At 56.4% G+C, this 22,480-nt stretch overlaps 1 protein-coding gene across 12 annotated transcripts in view; it reads left to right on the top strand.

Annotated features, from left to right (window-relative positions):
- The first annotated feature begins 2,173 nt into the window (after positions 1 to 2,173).
- Positions 2,174 to 22,480, top strand: part of IGSF9B (immunoglobulin superfamily member 9B) — a 47,448-nt gene continuing 27,141 nt past the window's right edge. For 9 of the 12 annotated variants that reach the window (XR_008656823.2, XR_008656822.2, XM_055273815.2 and 6 more), the window contains exons 1-4: positions 8,076 to 13,050; positions 14,914 to 15,060; positions 21,736 to 21,887; positions 22,202 to 22,319. Coding sequence is in view for 10 of the 12 variants with exons in the window: in XM_055273815.2 (XP_055129790.1) it covers positions 11,961 to 13,050; positions 14,914 to 15,060; positions 21,736 to 21,887; positions 22,202 to 22,319 (1,507 nt within the window). In the remaining 2 variants the exon portion in view is untranslated. Of the gene's footprint in view, positions 2,467 to 6,691; positions 7,198 to 8,075; positions 13,051 to 14,913; positions 15,061 to 21,735; positions 21,888 to 22,201; positions 22,320 to 22,480 lie in introns of those variants that run through there. The other 3 variants (XM_055273824.2, XM_055273822.2, XM_055273821.2) reach the window with 2 other exon arrangements.

Genomic DNA, 22,480 nt, shown 5'->3' with positions numbered 1-22,480 from the left:
AGTGGCATGATCACTGAGCCTAGAACTCCTGGGCTCAGGCAATACTCCTGCTTCAGGCTCCTGAGTAGCTGAGACTACCGGCAAGAGCCTCCATGCCTGCCATCTGTTCTGATAGACAGCTCTACTTTTCTAGCAGGAGCCACAACCCTGAGTAGGACAAATGGACAGCCAGACAAAGCAGTCAAGATGGGTGGTGAGAGTGGCTCCATCTTTTTCCTTGCCCTGCAGGCCCCTAGAAGAGGGTTTCTCTGAGACCTGATGTTTCCCACTCCATACCTAACAATGGTGAGGAACTGGGGCCAGCCTTTGTGGATCCAGCACTTTTCTCTAGGCCACAGTTAGCTGCTTAGAGGTTGTGGGAGGAGAAGGATCCTGTTATGACCAATTCTGCAAATGGATTCCAATATATCTTTACAGTCCTGGGTCCCTGGGAAAGTGTGTAAGTGTGTGTGTGTGTGTGTGTGTGTGTGTGTGTGTGTTGGGGGTGGAGTTATTCCGGGTCATGCCACCTGGAAATCACTGCATCAGTGAGGCCTGGAGCAGCTCACTTCATTGTCCCCAGAAAGGCATCTTTGCCCAAGAAGAGAACCAAAATCATGGCTCAGGGAGAGATGGCCCCAAGTTATGCATCTTGAGTGTGTTTGCACGGGTGGAGGGGTGGGTAGGGTAGAAGGTTATTCAACAGTCCTGGTTCTCCAGATCTATCCAGGCCCTCGACCTTTATCCATGTGCGCACTGACTGGTCTGTTGGGGGCCTCTTTCCGCCTCCCGGCTGGCGGTGAGCTAAGAGGCTTCAGGTGTCAGGGAAGGCTCCACCTCCGGTGTTCAAGGCCACTTTCCGTGCATGTGTGTGCACCTGTGTGCACGCTTTCCCAGAAGCAAGTCTCCTTCTTGTTGTTCTGGGAGCTTCGTGTCCTGGAGCCAGGGCTTTGTGGCTAATGAGTGCTCTGAGAGGATGAAATTCCTGAGCTCTCGCTCGCTGACCCTCTGCCTTCCTTCCTTGGTCAACAGCCCATCCCAGGGAGCGGTGTGATTCTTACCACTGCCTTCACTCCTTGAAAGAACAACCATCTTCACTGCAGCCTCTGAGCGCTGGTGTGAGGTGATTGTTTGTAGTAGATGTTTCCATGACACTCATTTATTTCTTCTGCAAATACAACTGTATTGGGGGAGGGGACGGAGACAGGCTAGGGTAGGGAGACTGGAACATGAGAAGACCTTCCAGTTTCCTATTTACATTCCTCTGTAGGATGAGAAGCTCCTTCCCTTTCCCTGGGTCTCCTCCATCCCAGACTCCTAAAGCTTCCCCCAAACCCATCTTGGTTTCATGCGGCCGAGACGGGGCTGGGCTCCGAGTAAGGTGGGGAGGGGAGGAACCATGTGCGTGAGGAAGCAGCCTCTATCAGGAGAAGTGGGAAAAAGACCCAACTTTGACTGCTCGGAGCCGGGATTCAGTAATGATGAGCAGCAGTGACCAGCACTGGGGTGGAGTGTGTGTGCACGAGTGTTCCTGAGGGGTCTGTGGCACTTCGCAGCTGAGCCAATGACTCACTCTAAATCTTAGCGACTTTGAGAGGTCATTTTAGTCATCCCCCGGTCTGCATCACGTTTGGAGGGGGTGGTGCGCTGCTCTGGGGACGTGTCTGGGTGCGGAGGGAGTGGGGGTGGGGAGGCGGCGCGTGACCTCTTTGAAAAGATCTCCGGCGAAGGACGTTCCCCAGCTCTCCCGGACCGCCGGCCCCTGGGTTTCCCCATCATAGAATCAGCCTGGTCCTCTCGGGAACTGCTTTTTGCCGGATGGAAACCGGATGTTGGGTTCCATGAGTGGGCGGGGGCTCCACTTCCCTCAGACCTGTCCGGGGTCATTGAGACCCGTCAGGGTCCCGTGAGAAGCTACCGTTTCCTTCACCAGAAACTTGCCATGCAGTGTGAGCCGAGAGAGAAGCGAGCAGAGACGCTATACCGCCTTCTCCCCGGCAATGCGCATGATTCTGCGGCTCTGTGCTCGCCACACTTCAACGCACCTTGAAATGGGCTCGCCTCCTTCGCGCCGCGACGGGCGGAAGGCTGAGCCAATCGGACTCCGGGCTTGCGGGCGGCGCCCAATAGGCGGGCGGCGGGGGCGGTTCCGGAGGCCCGGCCCGGCTAGGCTTCACCGTGGACCTGGCTGCGCTCCGCCCGGGCGAGTAGTGCAGGTGCCGCTGCGCCGGGGCCGGGGAGGCGCGCGCCGAGCCGAGCGGAGCCTAGGAGGGATGGAGAGCTGGCCACCCGGGCTGCAGGAACACCGGCGCGGGGCGTAGGCGGCGCGAGGCGGGCGCGAGGCGGGCGCTCGGGCGCGAGGCGCGTGCGGGCGCGGGAGCACTTTGCGATAGGATGAGGCTCCGGGCTGGCGCGGTAGTACTATGATTTGGTATGTGGCCACTTTCATAGCAAGTGTGATCGGCACCCGAGGGCTTGCGGCTCAAGGTGAGTTGAAGTGCGGCGTCCCTCCCCTGCCCCTCCCGGCGCCCTCGGCCCCTCGCGCCCGGCCCCTCGGTTTCCCGGTTCCTCGGCCCCCCGGTTCCCCAGCTCCCCAGCGCGCCTTCCCGCGGGCGAGGCTTGGGCTCCGACGCGGGCCAGGCGCGTCCGGGAGCACTGCCGGGGAGGGCCTGGGGGCCGTGGGCTGGAGGGGCGGGCGGGAAGGGGCCAGAGCCCACGGGCTGCCGGGCACTCGGGGAAAGGACGCAGTGGAACCCAGGTCGACTTCGCCTACGACGGGCCCCACGGTGCACACCGGCGCGCCGAGCCCGTCGCCTCCTGCCCGGCGGCCGCCTCCCAGAGCTGCGGGAAACTCTGGCTGCGGGAGTTTGCGGTCTCCGGGCAGGCTGCAGCACGCTCGAGCCCCGCGCCGCGAGGAGCGCCTGCAGGGAGGCGCGACCCGGAGGATCCCTGGGACTCGCGGCACCCGCGTCTAAGGCCCCGGGTTCGCGCGGCCCTGCGGGCGTCCATCGCTCTGCTCGCGCCCCTCCTGCCCACACGTCTTGGCAGCTGGAGGTCGGAGTCTCCTAGCAGGGGCGCCCGGTGAGAGGAGGATTGATGAGGCCGGCTTTGAGGTGTGTCCGCTTTTGGCTGGACCCGGCCGGCCCCCGCGCCTCTCAGCCGCACCTGGGCCCCGGCCAGGCAAAAGTTCCCCGGGAGCGCGCCGCAGCCGCGCGGGCCCCACGCCGCCCTCCCCAGGCTGCGAGGCAGAGCTGGCTGGGGGCGGGGGGAGGGGGGTCCCCACGCTGTGAATCCGAGCGGAGGGGGGATTTTCTCTTTCCGCTTTCCTGGGTCTGAGCCGGGGGAGACGCAAGGGGGGGAGCCACCGAGTTGGGCGATGCGTGCGTGAGCGCGCGGGCTTTTGCTTTGGAGATGGGCAGAGCGACCTACAAGCCTCTGGGTGGCACCCCCGGCTGTCGGCCCTTGTATGGAAGTGGGAGCGGAGCCTGGAGGGTGCCAGGACTGTGAGCTCAGGGCTGTCAGCGCGCAGACACGACCCGGCTGCGGGCAAGTTCACCAAGCCGGAGGAGATGGCGGCGGGAGAGAACCCGCTGTGGGTGGGAGTCAGCAGGCAGGACTCGCCGACAGAGAACCCTCTCCCAGCGGCGTGGGGCACCGGGTGGGCTGGAGGCGCCTCTCACGGGGTCCCCTCGTCACCCTTCTGTGCAGGGGGGTGTGCTTCAAGAAACTTTCCGGAATGGAATGAATATGTCGCCTCTGCTTCTGAGGGGGGGTGGTGGTGTCTGAAAACAGAACGAGCAGAGGGCGAAGGGAAGGGTGATTTTGTTAACTGACGTGTTGGCCCGGGCGGTTTTAAAACTCTTCATTTGTCAGGTGGGAACACTGAGGCAAGGGTGATGGCGGAAGCTTACGGAACGGGGGGGTGGATGTGAGGTGGGTCGGGCTGCGCTTGACAGTCTGCCTGTAGCCTCATCTTCTCCCCCATTTCCTTGCCGTCTTCCAATGCCCGCATCCTCCTCCCCTCCCATTTTTGGTATGTTCCTGCTATGGGACTGTCCCTGAAAGCACAAAAGGATGAGCTGGGATCTTTGAATAGAAAAGAGACGCTGAAGGAAGGCTCTGAAATAGCCTCCAAACCGAAGTCAGGGTGGGCAATGGACTTCTTTGCAAGTTTAAGGCCAGAATAAAGGAATATGAGTTTATACTGCAGCAACACACAGAATCGCAAGATGGAAGGGCTTCCCAAAATTGAAGGCTGCCCGGCATGAAGGTTATGCCCTCTTTCAGGGTGCAGAGGGGTCCTTCTGTCCGGAATGGCTGGACACATACCCCTGTCTGGAAGCAGAGGGTGACCTTACTGGTCTTGGGGTCTTTTTTAGCCTCAGTTGCTCTGTGTGTGGTAGTTAAGGACCTAGGTCTAGAGCCATATGACTGGGATGCAGATTCTGGCTGTGCCACCTGCCGACCCTGTGACCTTGGACAAATTCTCAACCTCTCTAAATGTCACTTGCCTCAATAGAAAATGTGCTAATAGCATGTACTTTTAGGGTTTTTAGGTGGACATGAGTGTTATAAGGAAACAAAACAACTACCTGTTATATAGTACGTGCTCAGTAAACATTAACATTATTTTCTCAGTGTCCCTGGGATTCCAGGATCCTCTTCAATTTCTTTCCCTTGGGCCATTCAGGGCACTAGGAGCTGAGAATGTGTTGCGGGGAAGTTCGGAAGGCTGCCTGTGTCAGGAAGTAAGACCCCTTTCTGGGCTGACCTTGTCTGGGCAGAACCTCTTGTCCCTGGCATCCCAGGGACACGTGTGCAGGGTGTACAGGCCTCAAAGCTGCTCGGAAGTCCTTTGCAAGGTCTCCAAAGCTGGAGTGTTGTCAGTGGCCAGAGGTTTATGGAAGGACACAGCCTGGGAAGTGAGGGCTTACAGCACACAGCCTCTGGAAGGAGAGGGTGGGCGCCCGCTTGTGTGAGCAGCACCAGCCAGTGTTCACATGCTGGTGAGGCTCCCTGTGAGAGCTCAGCTGTTCCCTGACTGGCAGAGGTGACTTCTGGGGCAGCCCCTCAGCAGGAGGGACTTTGAGATGCCACCCTTAGGATTTGGCCATAGCAGGGGCTGCTCTGGCAGAGGGGGGAAAGGGATGATGTTGTGTTGGGACCCGACTCCATCAGCCCTCAGGTGCGGGACAGAGGTTGGAATGGGCTCCTCCTTTTGACTTTGAGTGTGTGTGCCTGGGAGGTGAGTAAGGTCAGTGGACAGGTTGGGGGAGTGTGGAGAAGAGAGGGGCTGGAGTGGTACCCAGAACCTGGAAGACAGTGATTGGTATAGACTCAGACGGCTGCTGAGCCAGCCCGGAGGAGTTCTTACTCTGTGGGAGGGCCCTGGGCCGTGCTTAGCTGACTGTGGACCTTGGATAGGGGAGGAAAGTCCCAGACTTTACTCCCACGGCTGCCGCCTCTGTCTGCCACAGATTCTGTGGTTGCATTATCCCTGACTACAGTGTCCCCAAATACAGTGAGGTTCTGACTCAGATCCTGCTGGTAGTTGGGCCATTGCCCTCTACTTTCTACCTGGCCTTGACCTATCCTTCTTCCTTTTGGTGATGAAGATGGGAGGGTGGGGGTTTGGACTCAGAGGTTGCTGTCAAGACCCCGTGGTGAGCCTATCCGCTGAGAAGGACTTAACTCAGGAAGTGGTCAGCGGCTGGATGGATGTGTGTGTGTATCCTCAGCACACACACACTGGGGACAGGAGTGTGTCTGGCAGCCTGTGCCCTGTGGGAAGCTGGGGAGACGGGGATGTGGGAAGGGCTTGGCCGAGGGGCAGTGGGAAATCAGCTTTCAGCTGCGGGCCTGTGGCCATGCATGTGCTGGTCCTGGAGTTGCAGGGTCCTAGACCTTGAGTGGTTTCGTGTTTATGGCTCTGAGACAGAAGGCTGGGATCTGGTTACAGAGGAGCAGAGGCTGCCTCGCTGGAAGATTCTGAGCCCCAGCATCACTCTGGCCCTCACTCCAACCTCCTGTGCCTTTGCCCTCTCCCCAGCCAGGGTGCTGGCTGTGTCTTCTTCCTTGGCCCTCTCTTCCTCAGCCCTGCCAGGTGCTTCAAGATGTGGGGGTGGGAGATAAGCTCCAAAGAGGGCTGGGCCTGAGATTTAAGGTAGCTCTCTCCTCCACATCCTGTGGCCTTTTCAGGTTGGGGTGCAGGGTACTTAGGGAGCGGTCCCCTTCCACCTGCTTCCTAGAAGAGGTTAAGCAGCTTGTGTGAAGAGTGGATCTGAATGGTCAAAGAGCTGCAACTGCTGAGAGCTTCTAGCTGTCCAGAAGTGTGTGTGTGCGCACATGCATACATGTGCACGTGTGTGCGCATACACACGTGTTCCTATATGTGTATACCTATGTGTGTGCCCCTGCATGTGTGCATATATGTGCCCCTGTGTGTGTATGCATGCCGGCATGTATATGCATTGCATATGTGTGCACACCTGTATGTGTGTGCACGTGTGCCCATACGTGTGCATGCACACGCATGTATGCCTGTGTGCACATACATGTGAAACCTGTATGTGTGCACGCCCACGAGTGCTTGAGTGCCTGTGTGTTTGTGTGCACGTGCGTGGAGTGGCAGGGTGGGGAAGTTAGTGTGCAGACACGAGGTGGGGGCCACTCCTCTCCGTGGTGCAGCCCTGAGAGCAGAGAGACCCTTGGAGCCAACTTCTTGCCTTCGTGTCCCCTCCCGCTGTGCCACGGTGCCCTTGGTGCTGCAGTCTAGGCAGCACAGAGGTTACCAGAGTGGCAGGTCGCAGCCCTGGGCCTCTGTGTCTCCCTGAGGGTGTGGCTGTGGTCTCAGTTGCTCACTCCAGAGGACTCTGGGGTTGGATAGGCAGCTTATGCCCCTTCCCCAAAAGGCGCTGCCCATGGGTGTGAGCCCAGTCTGCTGGAGGCAGCTGACCTATTTTTCTTGGGAATCTTCCTGCTTTTCTGTTCTCTCTTGCGTGAATAAGCAGGAGATGGGGCCTCCAAGAGGGCTCTGGAGAAAGAGTCGGAGTGCGCCAGGGCTGGGAGGAGTCTCAGCCGGCCTGACTGTCCTTTCTGAGAAGGTCCCTCTCAGCCTGGCTTTCTGTCCCCTGTGGCCCCTTGCCTCCCTCCTGATCGTGTGTGTCCCCGAGATGGAGCGGGGGCCTGTGACTTGCACACAGGCACAGACTGTACGAGGTGAGTCACTGTCTTCATTTTCTGGCTTTGGAGTAGGAATGTTGATGTTGCCCAGGGAGTAAACACGGGACTTCGGCTTCCCACGGACTTACTGCCTCTATCTGGCACCTTACCACGGAGCCCAGCCTCCTGGGGGCCGAGCCCACGGTGCCCTCAGTTGGCCAGGCTGCCTGCCGGCTGCAGGGGTGTGTGCACCTGGGCCCTGCGAGTGCCGGGCAGGCCTCTGCCCAGGTGGGGAGAGGGGCAGTGGGGGTGTGGCTTTGCCTCTGCTGAAGAACCATTAAAGGAGTGGAGCAGAGATTGAATTACTGACTTCCTTCCTGCCAGTTGCTCCTGGGGAAAGGACTCTTGGAAATACAATCTAGCCGAGAGCAAATTAAGGTTGCTAATAGCATCCCGGCCTCACAGCTGCTGGGGGAGCCCAGCCGAGAAGGGTCAGGGCAGAGCGGCCACCACAGAAGGAAGGAGCCTGCCGAGCTTGCACCTCCCCAGTGCCTCCCTCTCCTTAAGGAGCGGCTGGGGCTGCCTGACCCCTGGCTTCCAAACCTGGGAGGTTTGGTGGCGAGTGGGGGCCGGGAGGGCTGTGAGGGCATGAAGGGGAGATCACTGAAGGGTGGAAATGCTCTGAAGTGCTGTCGGGTTGGGTGTGGGGGCTTTCCTGCAGGCAGAAGGGTGTCCAGAGCAGCCTGTACCTGCCTGCCTTCCTGTAGGGAGAACAGGACACCATCGGCGTTTTGGGCCAGGTCTCTCCCCCGCCGCCTCGTCCTTTCTGGGTGTTTGCTGTGCTTTGGGTCCCGCCTTCCTCCTGCCTTCCTCTGGGCGTGTGCCTCCCACTTTGTGAGAGCCCCGGGTCTGCCGGCTTCCTGGAATCTCCTGGAGCCTCCTGGCTTGTCAGGGAGGAGGGGTTGGGGGACTATTGGGGGCTGTGCCTTTTTTGGACTCAGCAGGGATTATTTTTAGGCTGGCAGATGGAGGTGGCGGTGGCTGTCGCTGGTATTATTAGACAACAGGCCTGTGGTTTGGAAGTCTGGTGCCCGGAGGAGGAGGAGGCTGCAATAAGGACTTGTACTAATGAGCCACGGATGCTGGTGCTCACTCCCTTCCCCGCTTCCCCAGCCACCAGCCAGACCCAGCTAGGGGTCTCAGAGCCTCAGGCAGAAGGCCAGGCTCCTCAGAGCTGGTCAGAGCCCACCCGGCCGCCTTCTGAGACAGGCCCACCCTATGGTCCTAGGCTTCAGAGTCTGGACTGGCAAAACCTGTCCCAAGTGTGGGGTGGGAGTTGCCGACCGCTGGCTCAGGTGCTAAGAAAGGGAAAAGTGAGGGACAGTGGGTGAAAGGCCTTGATCCTGGGGCCTGGGTTGGGCCAGGATGACCTCTGCCCCACCTGCTTTCTGAGAAGGACAGGGACACCACCCGTGCACCAGGCACAGCTGGAACCGAGTAACTTTGGGTGAGCGGCGCAACTCCCTGTTTGCTCATTTTTCAATGGGAGACAGCGGTACGTGTGTCAGGAGGCCATTGTGGGCAGGGACTGAGATTCCCTGTGTTCCCAGCACAGAGCCTATTGTGCAGCAGGCATTCACAGCATGCAAGGCTTGCGTGCCAGCTGATGCTCGCCCGGCCCTGCTCCTCGCACCTTGCCCTGCACACCTCCCTCTGTATTTAGAGCAGTCCTGCTTTCAGGTACCCTCCTCCCCCAGCCCTTCTCTGGCGGAGGAGCTCCAGGTTGTGAGTGCTAGACATGGGCTGTGCCAGGCCCTGGACGCCTCATGGTTCTGCACAGGGGTCCAATGGCAGCCCTGGACTCAGCCACCCACTGGGTACCACCTGGCCCAGAGAGCGGGAGATTTGTACCCTGTGGGCTTCCCAAAAGGTCAGCCAGACCTCTGGGGGCTACCTTATCTTTCCTTGCCCTCCTACTTTCTCTTCCCCACCGTAACTGCTCCAAAGGGAGCTGGGCACACCCCCAAGATACAGATTTACTAGGTTCTGGGCACCGCTATTTGTGGCCTTCTCTAAACAGAGTGAGACCTATGGCACCACGTGGGTGCCTTTCACTGTGCCCACTCCTGACAATGCCAGTTTTCCCCCTTTGAGGGAGGAGCCTGGCCCCTCTGGGCTGCTGTGATGGGAGAGGGGCTCAGCACACTCCACCCTCCCCTTCCTCTTCCTCCTGTTCCTCCCCTTCCTCCCCACTCCCTTCAGGAGCCAGCCCCTCCCCCTTCCAGTCTCCGATCTGCCCCCACCCAGGCTCTGGGGTGTTCTGACCGTCTGTGTCTGTGTCCAGCTGGCCTGAACTGACCCTCCCAGGGCTGGGCTCCGCACCTGACCCCTCCTCCGCTCTCCTCTTTGCTCTCCGCTTTGCACCTCTTTTGCTCCTGGATGTGGGTTTGGTTTCCCCCTGTATTTGGGTTTCTCTATCTATCCTCCATCTTCCCTCTTTACTGCCAGGCTGATTACTTTTTTTCACATTGAGCTTTTCTGGAGAGAGTGTGTTATTAGACATACTTTGGCTCAGAAACGATCAGGCTTAGGGAGAAGTGCTTGTGGGTGATGGAGTGAGAGAACATGCCGTGTGTGTGTGTGCGCATGTGTGTGTGTGCGCGCATGTGTGTGTGAAGGAGATGACAGAAAACCAATACATATTCTAGGATCCAGAAAAGCAAGAGGGCTTGGAGCGAGGGTGGAGGCCAGGACATGGGCGCCCACACCACGGCTTTATTCTAGGGAAGCTCCCTGTCATTTTGTCTTGCTTATCCTCTTTGGGATGTGTCCTCTCTGCGGCCGCCTCTCCCTGGTTGAAAGGGTCTTTGGGAAGAGATGCTGGGAGGGGACTGCCAGCCTTGGAGGTAGGCCTTGGATTGGGTGCTCAGCACTTAACCCAGGGGCTGGCTGGGGCTGGGGTGGAATCCCAGCGCTGGGGAAGGTTTGAAGAGCCTGCCTCATTGCTGTGCAGTGAAAATGAGGCCGGCTCTGTGCAAATGAGCAGCCTTACAGCGGGAACCCACGTCAAAGCCAAGCCACCTCCTGGCGTTGTCTCCTAGAGCCCTCCACCTGGAAGCCAGCTCACCAGAGCAAAACTTCACTGTTGGAGGTGACTGCTGTCCCCCTAGGCCTCTGTTCCTCCTGTCGGCCCTAGGGCCAAAGCCCTGGGAAGGAACCACCTTCTGTTGCCCTCTCTGCCCTCCTCCAGGTAACCTGGCACCTGGGAATAACTCCCTCCTCTTCCCATAGGCTCCTGTAGTTTCTTATCTCCTCACAGGTCTGTGCTGTAGACACACACACACACACACACACACACACACACACACACCTTCTCTGCAAGCTCATGGCGCCCATTATTCACCCATTCCTCTTGGTCCAGCATCTGCCTTTGTGGTCCTGGCTGCTGGGAGGCAGGCTCTCCTGCTGAGGGCCCCTGAGGGCCCCTGTGGGGGAGGCGAGGCTGCAGCTGGGCACTCTCCCTGCTTTCCCTGAGGTGCTGGGATGCAAACTTAGCCTGAAGCAAGGTTGGGGGTGGCGGAATTGGGAAACCTGCTGGGGCCTCAGGCAGGTGAGTGCAATGCTCTGCTCTGCTCCAAAAATACTCTGTGATCTTAGCTCTTTCTCTAGAAAACAGTGATGTCACTGGGAGCCAATCAGCTTCTGGAAGGGCTTGCCTCCTCCCCCTTCCGCAACTTGCAGGGGAGGGGGAGGGGGAGGGGGAGAACAAGACACACAGAGATGACATACAGACAGACACGGAGAGCCACAGACACAGAAGTACACACATGCAGAGACGGAGCCCTTGCATACAGAGAAGCAGGCAGAACGCCTCCCCTTGCATGAGCCAACCGAAACAGACACACACACACACACACACACACACACACACACACACACACGCTGGTAGACAGAAACAGGGAGAGAGATAGGCAGGTAGACACAGTCACCCACACAGAGCAAGAGCTAGAGAGAAAGAGACAGAGGGAGACACAGAAAGACATGGAGAAGGAGCAGGAGCCAGAGAGAGATGGACAGATAGACACATAGGCAGAGATGGAGCCAGCAAGACAGATAGGCAGACAGACAGACACACAGAGGAGCCAGCAAGGCAGACAGACAGAGATCCAGAGAAGGAGCCAGAGAGAGACAGACACACAGAGGAGCCAGTAAGACAGACAAACAGAGATCCAGAGATGCGAGTGAGAGAGAGAGAGAGAGAGAGAGAGAGAAAACAGAGGAGCCCGGCATGTGTGTGTGCGTGCACAGACACAGAGAGGTGGCCAGACACAGACATGAAGGGATAAGAGACAGCGAGGTGCACACAGGGGTCCGAGATGCAGAGAGAGTTAGACCGAGGCACCGGAATGGGGAATGGCAGGGGCTGGTGCTGCCCTCCTCTGGGCACCCTCCCCTGCAGGAGTCCCCAGCTGGCTCTGTCTTTAAGCTGCCGCTTCGGTACTGCAGCTGCTGTCCTAGGTGCTGCCCTGGAGAGTCAGGCGCCCGGCCTGGGACCAGAAGGGTCTGGGGCTGGGGAAAGCTGTGGTCAATTGGCAGTAGGGGGTAGTACCAGGGAATGAAGGGGGTGAGGCTTCCCCTCAGCCATCCTTTTCCCTGGGACGTTACTGGACAAGGTGACCTTGTGGCTTCCCTGGCCCTGCCTGGCAGTGGAGCCTGGCGTGGGAGGAGGGCTGCATGCCTTCTTTGGGCCCAGGACTGGTGCTGCGGCGCTTGTGGTGCGTGGCTCTTCCTCTCTGCAGCGTCCTCTAGCTTGCGGTGGGATGGAGGCAGGGGTGGTCCTCCCGCCTGCTGCCTTGCTCACCCTCTCTGCTGCCAGCCAGGGTGGGTGTCCCTTATCCCACCGTCTGATTTCGTTTTCCTCTGCCCAACGTGGGGACAGCCCTAGGATCTCCCTCCTCCGTCGCCAGCATCCTGCTCTCCTAATGGTGATGTCTGGGGCTTGGGCCCCTCCCACTCCCCCCTCTGCGGCAGGGCTGGCAGAACTGTGCTGGGAGGAGGGGCTGGAGAGACCGGCTCAGCCTGCGGGGTTTCCCTCTGGTGTTGCCACGAGCACTCGGCTGAGCTTGTTAGGGATTTCCCTGCTCCTGCATGGAGTACCCTTGTTTTGTGCCGTGCACATCGGGCTGAGCTGGGGGTGGGGTGGAGGAGGAAGGCTGGCTCTGTCATTCCCACCAGGCTGTAGTGGCAGGCGTCCTGGTGCAGAAAGAATGTGCCCTGTGCACGGGCGGCCACAACTGGGCAGTGCTGTGGGCCTCCAGAGGGGTCCGGGCCCCTCACCTCCATGTCCTGGACTCCTTGTAATTCTTGGGGCGGGATGCCAGCAGGGGGTGGGGCCGGATGACGCCTGCGGCTCTTTGAGACTGGGGAGGGAAGAGCTGGCGTGTAGGGCTGAAGAGAATGGCTTCCCTCTCCTTTCCTCTCCCTTCCTTTCCCCCAAGTTGTGGATGCTTGGGGGCCCCAGGACAGAGGGAGGTATGAGCAGCGAGGGGGAGAGGGATGGAGGGTGCGCGTGGGACCCTCCTGGGAGGGCACGGTGGCCCATGGAGGGCAGCTGGTGGGGGGCGGGGCGACCCTGTGACACAGGCATGGGGCTGCTGGGGCAGGATCTCTTTGTCACCTCCTTTCTGTGTCCAACCTGGCTGTCCCCATCAGGCGCCCACGGCCTGCGAGAGGAGCCCGAGTTTGTGACAGCAAGAGCTGGGGAGAGCGTGGTCCTACGATGCGACGTGATCCACCCAGTGACGGGACAGCCCCCACCCTATGTCGTAGAGTGGTTCAAGTTCGGGGTCCCCATCCCTATCTTCATCAAGTTTGGCTACTACCCCCCACACGTGGACCCTGAGTATGCAGGTGAGGTCTGGGCACCCAGTTTCCTGCACCTTCCCCATCTGGAGTCGGCTCCTCTGTGCTTCCCCTCTGGCCCCTACCTTTTCCTGACCAATCTTATTTTCATTTTTTTCTTTTTTATTATTATTATTATCATACTTTAAGTTTTAGGGTACATGTGCACAATGTGCAGGTTTGTTACATGTGTAGACATGTGCCGACATGTGCCATGTTGGTGTGCTGCACCCATTAACTCCTGACCACTCTTTATCTCTGTTTCCCAGTGTCTGGTTCTGCCTGGTTCCTCCCATCCTTTGTCCTCTGGTAGGTTCTAATTAAGTGGTGGGAGGAGAGGGAAGTGGAGGTGATGCAAGGTAAAGCCTTCTAAACAGCACCGCCTGGGGTGTGGAGAGAGAGGGCTGGGAGCCACAGGGGAAGCTGGAGAGGCCTGGGTGGGAGAGTGGGTTGGAGAGGACCGCAGGCTGAGTCAGGCAGCCCTAGGCCAGCATGGCTTTCCCTGCTTGGCTGCACCCACTCCTTTCCTCTTGGCTCTGAAGTCGGGGCGCCTTCCCGTCCTGAGCGTATGGATGAATCTTTGGCCTCCCACCGTTTGCAGGTGCCTGGTCTTTGCCTCCTTGTCATGCTGTCCTCTCCTTCTCCTGGCCCCGTCTGTGTCCTGCTTGGCAGTTACTCCTGCCAGCAAAGGCCTCGTGACTCACTGCCGCTGCCTGTCCCCCAGCCCGCAGGAGAGGAGGGCGTGGGTGTGTGTGTGCGTGCGTGTGCGTGTCATTAAGCGAGCGTGTGTTGGGGTTGAAAGGAAGGGAGGAAGCAGGCAGGGCACTGCCTTCACTTTCATCTTTGCTGGTGGCTTCTGAGGTCTGCCCTGCCTTTCTCAGAATGCTTCCGTCTCTGTCCCTCTTTTGCTCCTGTGCCTATGTCTCATGCTCTCTTTTTGGCCAGGGTTGGCTTTGAGAGTCTAGTTTTTAGGCAGATTGCCAGCGTCAGGACAAGGAGGAGAGCAGAGGTGCTGTGATATTGGCTGTAGTGGGGGCTGAGCTAAGAGCGGGTGAGGTGGGCTGACCTCGGGGGCTGCTCCACCCTGCTGGCGTCATGGAAGAGGCTTCTGCACCTCTGGCCTCCTCATTGCCACATGTGAGACACAGATGGCATCCCACTGGGGCAGGGGTTAGAGCTGAGGAAGGGTGCCTCCAGGATGTTTGCTCTGATGGCCAACCCATTCCTTGTTCTCAGGCTTCTGGGCCCTGCTGCCCTCATCTCCTGGGGTCACTGGGCTTTGGTAGGATACATAGTCTCTCTGGCACTGACAGCAGGACCGGGAGGGGACCCTAGCATCCCGGTCCCCAGCCTGCCTTCCCTCTGCCCTAGAGAGGGAAGCTGGGTGAGCCAGTAGTCCTGGGAACGCTGCTGGGATAGGGATATTGCTCAGCCTGAATGGAGGTGCTCCCAGGTGTGCTGGAGACCCCCCATCCATCCTCTTCTGTTGGCACTTTTTCATTCTCTCTTTCCCTCTCTTTCATCTCTTCTCAGCTCTGTATCCGTCATGCCTTACTTTTGTCTCAGGAGACCTCCAAAAGAATGAGAGTATTCTAAGAAACTGAGGCTGCTCTCAATGCCAAGTCATTGAGTTGCCTTGCAGGCTGGGGCAGGGCCAGATGGGGCGGGAGAGTGGCTCTGTGGCCAAGGTGCTATGCCCTTTCCTTTGCCACCTGCTGCTGGAGGTGGGTGCCAGCTGTTATTCTGCAGCCCTGCCATAGGGAATGGTATGAAGATTATGATGAGTCTCCTGTCTTTAGCTGGGGCAGGGGGCAGGGAGCTGCTGGCCTTCCCTGATGGCCTGTGGGGCTTTTGTCTGCTCTATTCCCCCAGGCCGGGCCAGTCTTCATGATAAGGCATCTCTGCGGCTGGAACAAGTTCGCTCTGAGGACCAGGGCTGGTACGAGTGCAAAGTGCTCATGCTGGACCAGCAGTATGACACCTTCCACAATGGCAGCTGGGTCCACCTCACCATCATCGGTGAGTGAGGGTTCCTTCCGGGGTGGGTCCACCTCACCATCAATGGTGCCTGAGGGCTGTTTCCGGGGTGGGCCTGGAGGACTGCCCCGCGGGCCTGCCCCAGGGGAAGTCCTTCTCCCAAGTGCATCCCACCCCTTGCCCCCCTCCTTGTTGCTGTGGTCCCATGAGACATCAGCTCACTCCTGCAGTGTCCCCGCTGCTGTCTTCCCGAAGCCTGTGCAGGCAGTGCAGGTGCCCAGGAGCGGCAGCTCCCTGCATGCGTGGTGCTGTCAGAGTCTCTAGAGGGACATGGGAAGCTGCTGCTTCAAACCAGGAGGGCTGAGGCTTTAAGGTGGCAAAATGGGTCACTGCTGGGATGATTTCCCAGCCTTGGGAAGACCCTGCTACCCCAATTCTGGTGGAATTCCTGGGGTCCCAGAGTTAGTCTTTCTTTTTAGATTGATGTTTAGGTTCTCTTCAACTGTATTCATTTGATTAGTATGTACCAAGGGTGTAGTGTGTGTCCGGCTCTGCAGCTGATGATGGATAAACACTGGCAAGCAGACCGCACCCAGCCCCTGCCTGTGCGGGGTTTACCAGGTCATAAAATGCAGGCATCCTGGGAAGAGTCACAGTTTTAATGGGCGTCAGTTATTACAGCTCAGGTTAAATGCCTTGTGCTAGAGAACATGCTTTTCAACGGTCTGGGTAAGGGCAAGGAAGCCCCAAGAGCTTGCTGAGCTCCAGGAGTTGGGCTGGGCTGGGGGCCTGAGTCCCCGGCGGTGACAGCACTAGGGGCTGGGTCCTCGGGGTCTCCCTGGAGGGAGAGTCTCCTCTTTGTGTCCCTGGAAGGAGGTACTCTGGAGGTGCTAGAAGGCTGGAACCATGGAGAAAATATGAAGGAGAAGTGGTCCCGGTAGTGGGAGGAGAGCGGGTTTTAAAAAACATTTCGTTTTGTTTTTTGGCCAAAAAATTAACAATGTGTCCTTCATTATTCCATTGATGAAAAAATTTGTATCTAGCCGCCGCTGTGTTGCAGATACTGTGCTAGCTATTGAGGCTTCAACAGCGTGGGTGCTTGGGTGTGCCACATACAGCTTACAGTCCTTGAGACCGTAGATGCTGTGGTTAGAATAGAGAAATTGATGTTCCTGGCTTGGAAGCTTCTCTCAGTATTGATCTGCCCTGAAGGATGGCTCTGTCTGCCCTGCCTAGGGGGGCTGGGCCAGACCTGTGTTCTTTTTGGGTCTGAGAACTTGTCTGGGGCCCTGGAAGAACAGAGTATGTTATGTTTTAGCAAGATCACTGGCTTTGAGAAAAGAAGCCTTAAAGCTGGTGGCCCTCGGCTGGTGTGGGTCCCTCCCTGTGGGAGGTGGCTGGCCCCTGTCAATCAGTCCCAAGAGACTGATTGAAGCATATTTGAAATCTTGGGGGGATTGTTCCTACCACCTGGTAAGCTTTTGAGTCACCGCCTTTTGGTGCCAGCTGTTGCGTGAGCAGGGAATAGGAGCCCAAGCAAAGTGTAATTAGGAAGGTAAATCTGCCGCTAAAACCTCGCCTCGATGAACACCAGGCTGAGGGTCCCTGCATTGCTTCCCTTCTCGACTGTGCTCTGTTCTGAATGGGAGGGTGAAACCATCTTGGGGCACTGCCTCCGTTCTTTTGCATCACTCTGATTGGCAGTGTTCATTTCAGGAATCTGAGACACCAGGCATTCAGTGGACGTGTGTATGACTGGAAAGTAGAATCTCACTTCAATTTTATGTTCTAGAGCGTATCTGTGTTAGTTTGCATGAGTGGGAGTTGGTTCTTTGGGAATTCCTAATTGCTTTGAGTGGGATAAGCATGGAGCAAGACCTTTAAAAGATGAGGTTCATTTCATAAAGCCACTGTGTACCAGCTGTGTGGCTCTGAGCAAGGTTACTTACCTGTCAGACTTGTCAGACTCCGGTTCCTCAGTTACAAAAAGCAGGGACTGTGATTTGCGGGGTTGTCGTGAGGACCAGGTGAAATGCTGGATCTTGCACAGTGTCTGGAGTGTTAATTCCATGTGGGTAATTGTGTGTGAGATGCTGGCCATCCTCCTTCTCGAGAGGAAAAAAACAAAGTCAGGTGAAAATCTAGTAGCAGGGATATCAGGCCGGAAGGTGTAGAGGACTTTGGTAGTTTTGTGAATCTACCAACAGTTATCCATTGGAAACCTAGTTTCGGACGTCCACTCTGTGGCAGGCTGTGGGAATACAGCAGGAGGCATGACTCTGTCCTGGGTCTTAAGGAGACTTCAAGAGACTGTCACATCCAGAGATTACTGCAGTATGGCTTTGGGAGCACAAAGGAGGGAGAGCTTCTCTGAAGAAATGGCCTCTCTTCAGAGACCTGCCTAGGGAGGGGAGTTCGTCACGTGCAGGTGGGAAGTGGGGTGGGGTCCTTCAGGCACAGTGGACAAGCGTGCTCGGAAGCCCAGAGCGAGGAGAGTGGCGCATTGAAGGAACATGGGCAGGCTGTTCGTAGGGAAATGCTGGGCGGGAAAGCTGGGGACGGTGCACCATCTGCTCCAGGCTTGAGAACCAGGGCTGGTGATAAAAGATGCTTTTCCATAATCAAGGCACCTACCTGCGCACGGGCAGAACAGAACCAGCCCTTCCGAGGTGAGAGATCTGCTTTCTCCTCTTCTGCCTTTCTCTTCTTCCCAAGTTCGAGTCTCCTTCCAGCATAAATATTTCCGTTATTGAAGGAAGGAATCCAGGCACCAGCATACCGTTGCTTTCAAACTAGAATGTTTAATGTCAGGCGTTTTCTGACGGGGATCACCTTTGGAAAATGAAAGGCCAGTGAACAATTAGAATTACAAATTGTCTCATTTTCCTTCTGTGTTTTCTTTGAAGACCAGTTGGGTGGAAACAGACACAATTATTTCTTTATCACATATAAAAATACCCCAAAAGCCTGAGCCAAGCCTTCCTTTAGGTTGGTGAATTACATGGAGGAGAGGGCAGCCTATTTCTAACCTGCACTATTAATTACAGGGCACTTGTAAAAAAGAATTAAGCCTGGAAATGCAGCTGGCAAGCTAACATCTAATTCAGTAAATAATTGAGAGTCAAACCATTATTTTCCTGAAAACTAGAAATTGTTCAACGTACTTTCCTGATTAGCACCTAAATAATAAAGTAATTATGTAATTAGTAAGTAATTTGTCACTTCAGGATATAAATTTAATTTATTATCTTTTCTTTTAAGCTTGGCACCAGAGGTAATAGAGTCAGTATCTGTGTTAACTGTATTTCAAGGGGCAGGCCGGGCAGGCAGGGGCTGTGTCGGAGATGAGCACACACTCTCAGTGAGAAGAGGCCTGCAAGTTAGGATCCCAGGACCCCTTTACAAGGATTTCAAATAACTTTTTGCCATTATTTTTAGTATATTCTTAGACACTGGATAAGAATTGATTTTTTCAAGGACGTGCAAGGTGTATGTTTTTGCGTGTGATGACGCGTGCGAGGACGTGTGAGGTGTATGTTTTTGCATGTGATGACACGTGCGAGGACATGTGAGGTGTATGTTTTTGCGTGTGATGACGCGTGCGAGGACGTGTGAGGTGTGTTTTTGCGTGTGATGACGCGTGCGAGGACGAGTGAGGTGTATGTTTTTGCGTGTGATGACGCGTGCGAGGACGTGTGAGGTGTATGTTTTTGCGTGTGATGACGTGTGCGAGGACGTGTGAGGTGTGTTTTTGCATGTGATGATGCGTGCGAGGACGAGTGAGGTGTATGTTTTTGCATGTGATGACGCGTGCGAGGACGTGTGAGGTGTGTTTTTGCGTGTGATGACGCGTGCGAGGACGTGTGAGTTGTATGTTTTTGCATGTGATGACGCATGTGATGACGCGTGCGAGGACGTGAGTTGTATGTTTTTGCATGTGATGACGCGTGCGAGGACGAGTGAGATGTATGTTTTTGCATGTGATGACGCCTGCGAGGACGTGTGAGGTGTATGTTTTTGCCTGATGACACGTGCGAGGATGTGTGAGGTGTGTTTTTGCATGTGATGACGCGTGCGAGGACGAGTGAGGTGTGTTTTTGCATGTGATGACGCGTGCGAGGACGAGTGAGATGTATGTTTTTGCATGTGATGACGCGTGCGAGGACGAGTGAGGTGTGTTTTTGCATGTGATGACGCGTGCGAGGACGAGTGAGGTGTATGTTTTTGCATGTGATGACGCGTGCGAGGACGAGTGAGGTGTGTTTTTGCATGTGATGACGCGTGCGAGGACGAGTGAGGTGTATGTTTTTGCATGTGATGACGCGTGCGAGGACGTGTGAGGTGTGTTTTTGCATGTGATGACGCGTGCGAGGACGAGTGAGGTGTATGTTTTTGCATGTGATGACGCGTGCGAGGACGTGTGAGGTGTGTTTTTGCATGTGATGACGCGTGCGAGGACGAGTGAGTTGTATGTTTTTGCATGTGATGACGCGTGCGAGGATGTGTGAGGTGTGTTTTTGCATGTGATGACGCGTGCGAGGACGAGTGAGATGTATGTTTTTGCATGTGATGACGCGTGCGAGGACGTGTGAGGTGTGTTTTTGCATGTGATGACGCGTGCGAGGACGTGTGAGGTGTGTTTTTGCGTGTGATGACGCGTGCGAGGACGTGTGAGGTGTGTTTTTGCGTGTGATGACGCGTGCGAGGACGTGTGAGTTGTATGTTTTTGCATGTGATGACGCATGTGATGACGCGTGCGAGGACGAGTGAGGTGTGTTTTTGCGTGTGATGACGCGTGCGAGGACGAGTGATGTGTATGTTTTTGCGTGTGATGACGCGTGCGAGGACGAGTGAGGTGTATGTTTTTGCGTGTGATGACGCGTGCGAGGACGTGTGAGGTGTATGTTTTTGCGTGTGATGACGCGTGCGAGGACGTGTGAGGTGTATGTTTTTGCGTGTGATGACGCGTGCTCCTGCATTCATTCAGTGGCCACCCTCCGTGTGTCCCTGCTGCACTCGCACTGAGCTGCAGGCTTTGGGGATGAGAGATGAAAGTGGTCTAGCTATGGTCTCACTCTTAAGAAGTGTTTTGCTTTTGCATTGGTATTGGCTTGTAAGTCTGTGTGTGTGTGAACACCACTCATTTGTTTGTTTCATTCTTTTGTTCATTCGACAAACGTTTGCTGAGCCCTTGGCTACTATATCCAGGAACTATGCTAAAAGCGGGGCATGTGGTGACCTACACAAAAGGGGGCTGCTCTTAAGGAGCCACCATCCTAATAAAGGGGACAGGTAAGAAACAGGTAAACACACAGAGAGAGAGACAGAGACTTGTAAGTGACACGTGCTTTGAAGAAAATGAAACAGCGCCAGGGAGTAGAGAATGCTGGAAGTGCCATCTGAGATGGGATGGGCTGCCCAGGTAAGGCAGCATTTTAGCAAAGACTTGCATGAACCAAAGGAGTGAGATCCAGGTATGTCGTTCTAAGCAGGTAGAGCCGCACATGGAAAGGGCCTGAGGTCAGAAGTTCTTGGCGCATTTGAGGAAGACAAAGACAGCCAGTGTGGTTAGAGTGCGCTGGGAGGGAGAGGAGGCTGGTGCCACAGACAGGACCAGATCCTATAGCGCTCTGAGTAGTTCTTGGGGCAGGGCTGTGTGGGGAGGAGGGCCCTGCCCAAAGCTTCCCTTGAATGCCTCAGCGGCTCCTGAAGAGATGATAGTGATGGCGGTGGTACTGGCAACTTGTGCATTTTACAAGCTCCTTTTTACATGGTTATTCCTCACATCATTTCTGGAGGGTAGGGGAGTTCGGTATTTAGGTAAGACCCAGAGAGGCTGGGTAACTTGTCAAGCCTCCCAGAAGTGGCAGGCTAGTGCTTGAACTTGGGTTCTGAGCTTCGGGTACCTTGAGATGAGCTCAGCTTGACCTGCGCCAGCCTAGTACTGTGGGCCTCAGGGCTGGAGTTCGGAACTGGGGGCCTCCTTGCCATTTCAGAAGACTCTAGAAGGGGTTAAGATTGACCGGATTGCTTCTACAAGCAGCTCAGGCAAATGGGACTGAGTCTGTTAAAAGCCGATTATCCAAACAGGATGGAGTTTTAATCAAATCTCCAATGCAGGGGGGAAGATGACCTGACATAATCAGAGGAAGATGAAGAAGGGAGTGGCCTTCAGGGGGGCTGTCCACCTGCATCCATGGAAGCCAGAGAGGGAGGAAGCTGGATGATTTTCTCAGCAGAATCTGGGAAAATGAGGCTCCGTGTAGCCTTGGCCTGCATCTGTGTTCGGTCTTGGTAGGGCTTAGACAGCAAGTGTCCTGGAAATGCGGGGGCCCGGCTGAGCTGGGGTTCGAGAAGTAGGAGCTCGTGTGTGTCATGGATCATCATAAATGGAAACACTGAAGGATGGTAGCAAAGCCTGAGGAGCTGGGAGCAGGCAGTGTTTGTAAGGGCCACCCTAGAGTAGATGCTCAGTTAACATCGGTGACCTGGGAATAAGCTACGGTACAGAATTTGGACCCAGCCACACTGCATTTGGATGCAGGTCTCCCTGCCAGTGATGTTGGTAGGCAGAAAGTTTTTCCCATCCCCACCTTCCTTCCTTTGTCCTTGTGTTCCGCAGAGCCGCAGTGAGGGTGATGTGCGGGGCAGGCACTGTTGTTGCAGGGCAGCGACGTGGCTGATGCGTGTCCTTCACCTTTGTGGTCTCCTTTGCAGCCCCTCCCACCTTTACAGAAACACCTCCCCAGTACATCGAGGCCAAGGAGGGCAGTAGTATCACCATGACCTGCACAGCTTTTGGGAACCCCAAGCCCATTGTCACCTGGCTCAAGGAGGGGACGCTTCTCGGTGCTAGTGGGAAATACCAGGTGAGTGTGGTTCTAGGTTGGGGCCGCTGCAGTCTCTTCCCGTTTCCCCAGGGCAGCCTCCCACTGCAGCCGACCCCTGATGCTACATGCACAAGCACAGAGGAGGCTGGAAAGCCATGGCCTGGCTCAGCCGCAGGCGTCTCTGTGTCGCTGGCAGGAGATGGGCAAGGGGGCATCTGCCCTTCCTGTCCTCCAGATGCATCTGTCCCTGTGGTCATCTCCACCTTAGCGTCTCCGACTGCATCTCCCTGTTTGAGGGTAGCAGCGGTGGGTGTGAGCGTGGGTGCTGAGCTCCATCTGTTTTGGGCTCCCAGGTGAGTGACGGCAGCCTGACAGTGACATCGGTCAGTCGGGAGGACAGAGGTGCCTACACCTGTCGAGCGTACAGCATTCAGGGGGAGGCTGTCCACACGACCCACCTGCTTGTCCAAGGTAGGAGCCATTTCCTCAGCCTCTTTACCCCCAGGCTCCTGCGGGGACGTCCAGCCCGGCTGAGCTACGGAGGGCATTTTCCCAGGGCTCAGCTGGGGCTAGTGGAGGTGCAGGCGGCCACGAGGACCTGTGCGGGGGTCCTGTGTGCCTCCTGCTCCCCT

The sequence above is a fragment of the Symphalangus syndactylus genome, chromosome 3 (assembly GCF_028878055.3).
Source record: "Symphalangus syndactylus isolate Jambi chromosome 3, NHGRI_mSymSyn1-v2.1_pri, whole genome shotgun sequence".
In the NCBI taxonomy this organism is placed as follows: domain Eukaryota; kingdom Metazoa; phylum Chordata; class Mammalia; order Primates; family Hylobatidae; genus Symphalangus; species Symphalangus syndactylus.
The sequence above is the reverse complement of the archived record's forward strand: the minus strand, read 5'-3'. Positions and strand labels throughout refer to the sequence as shown.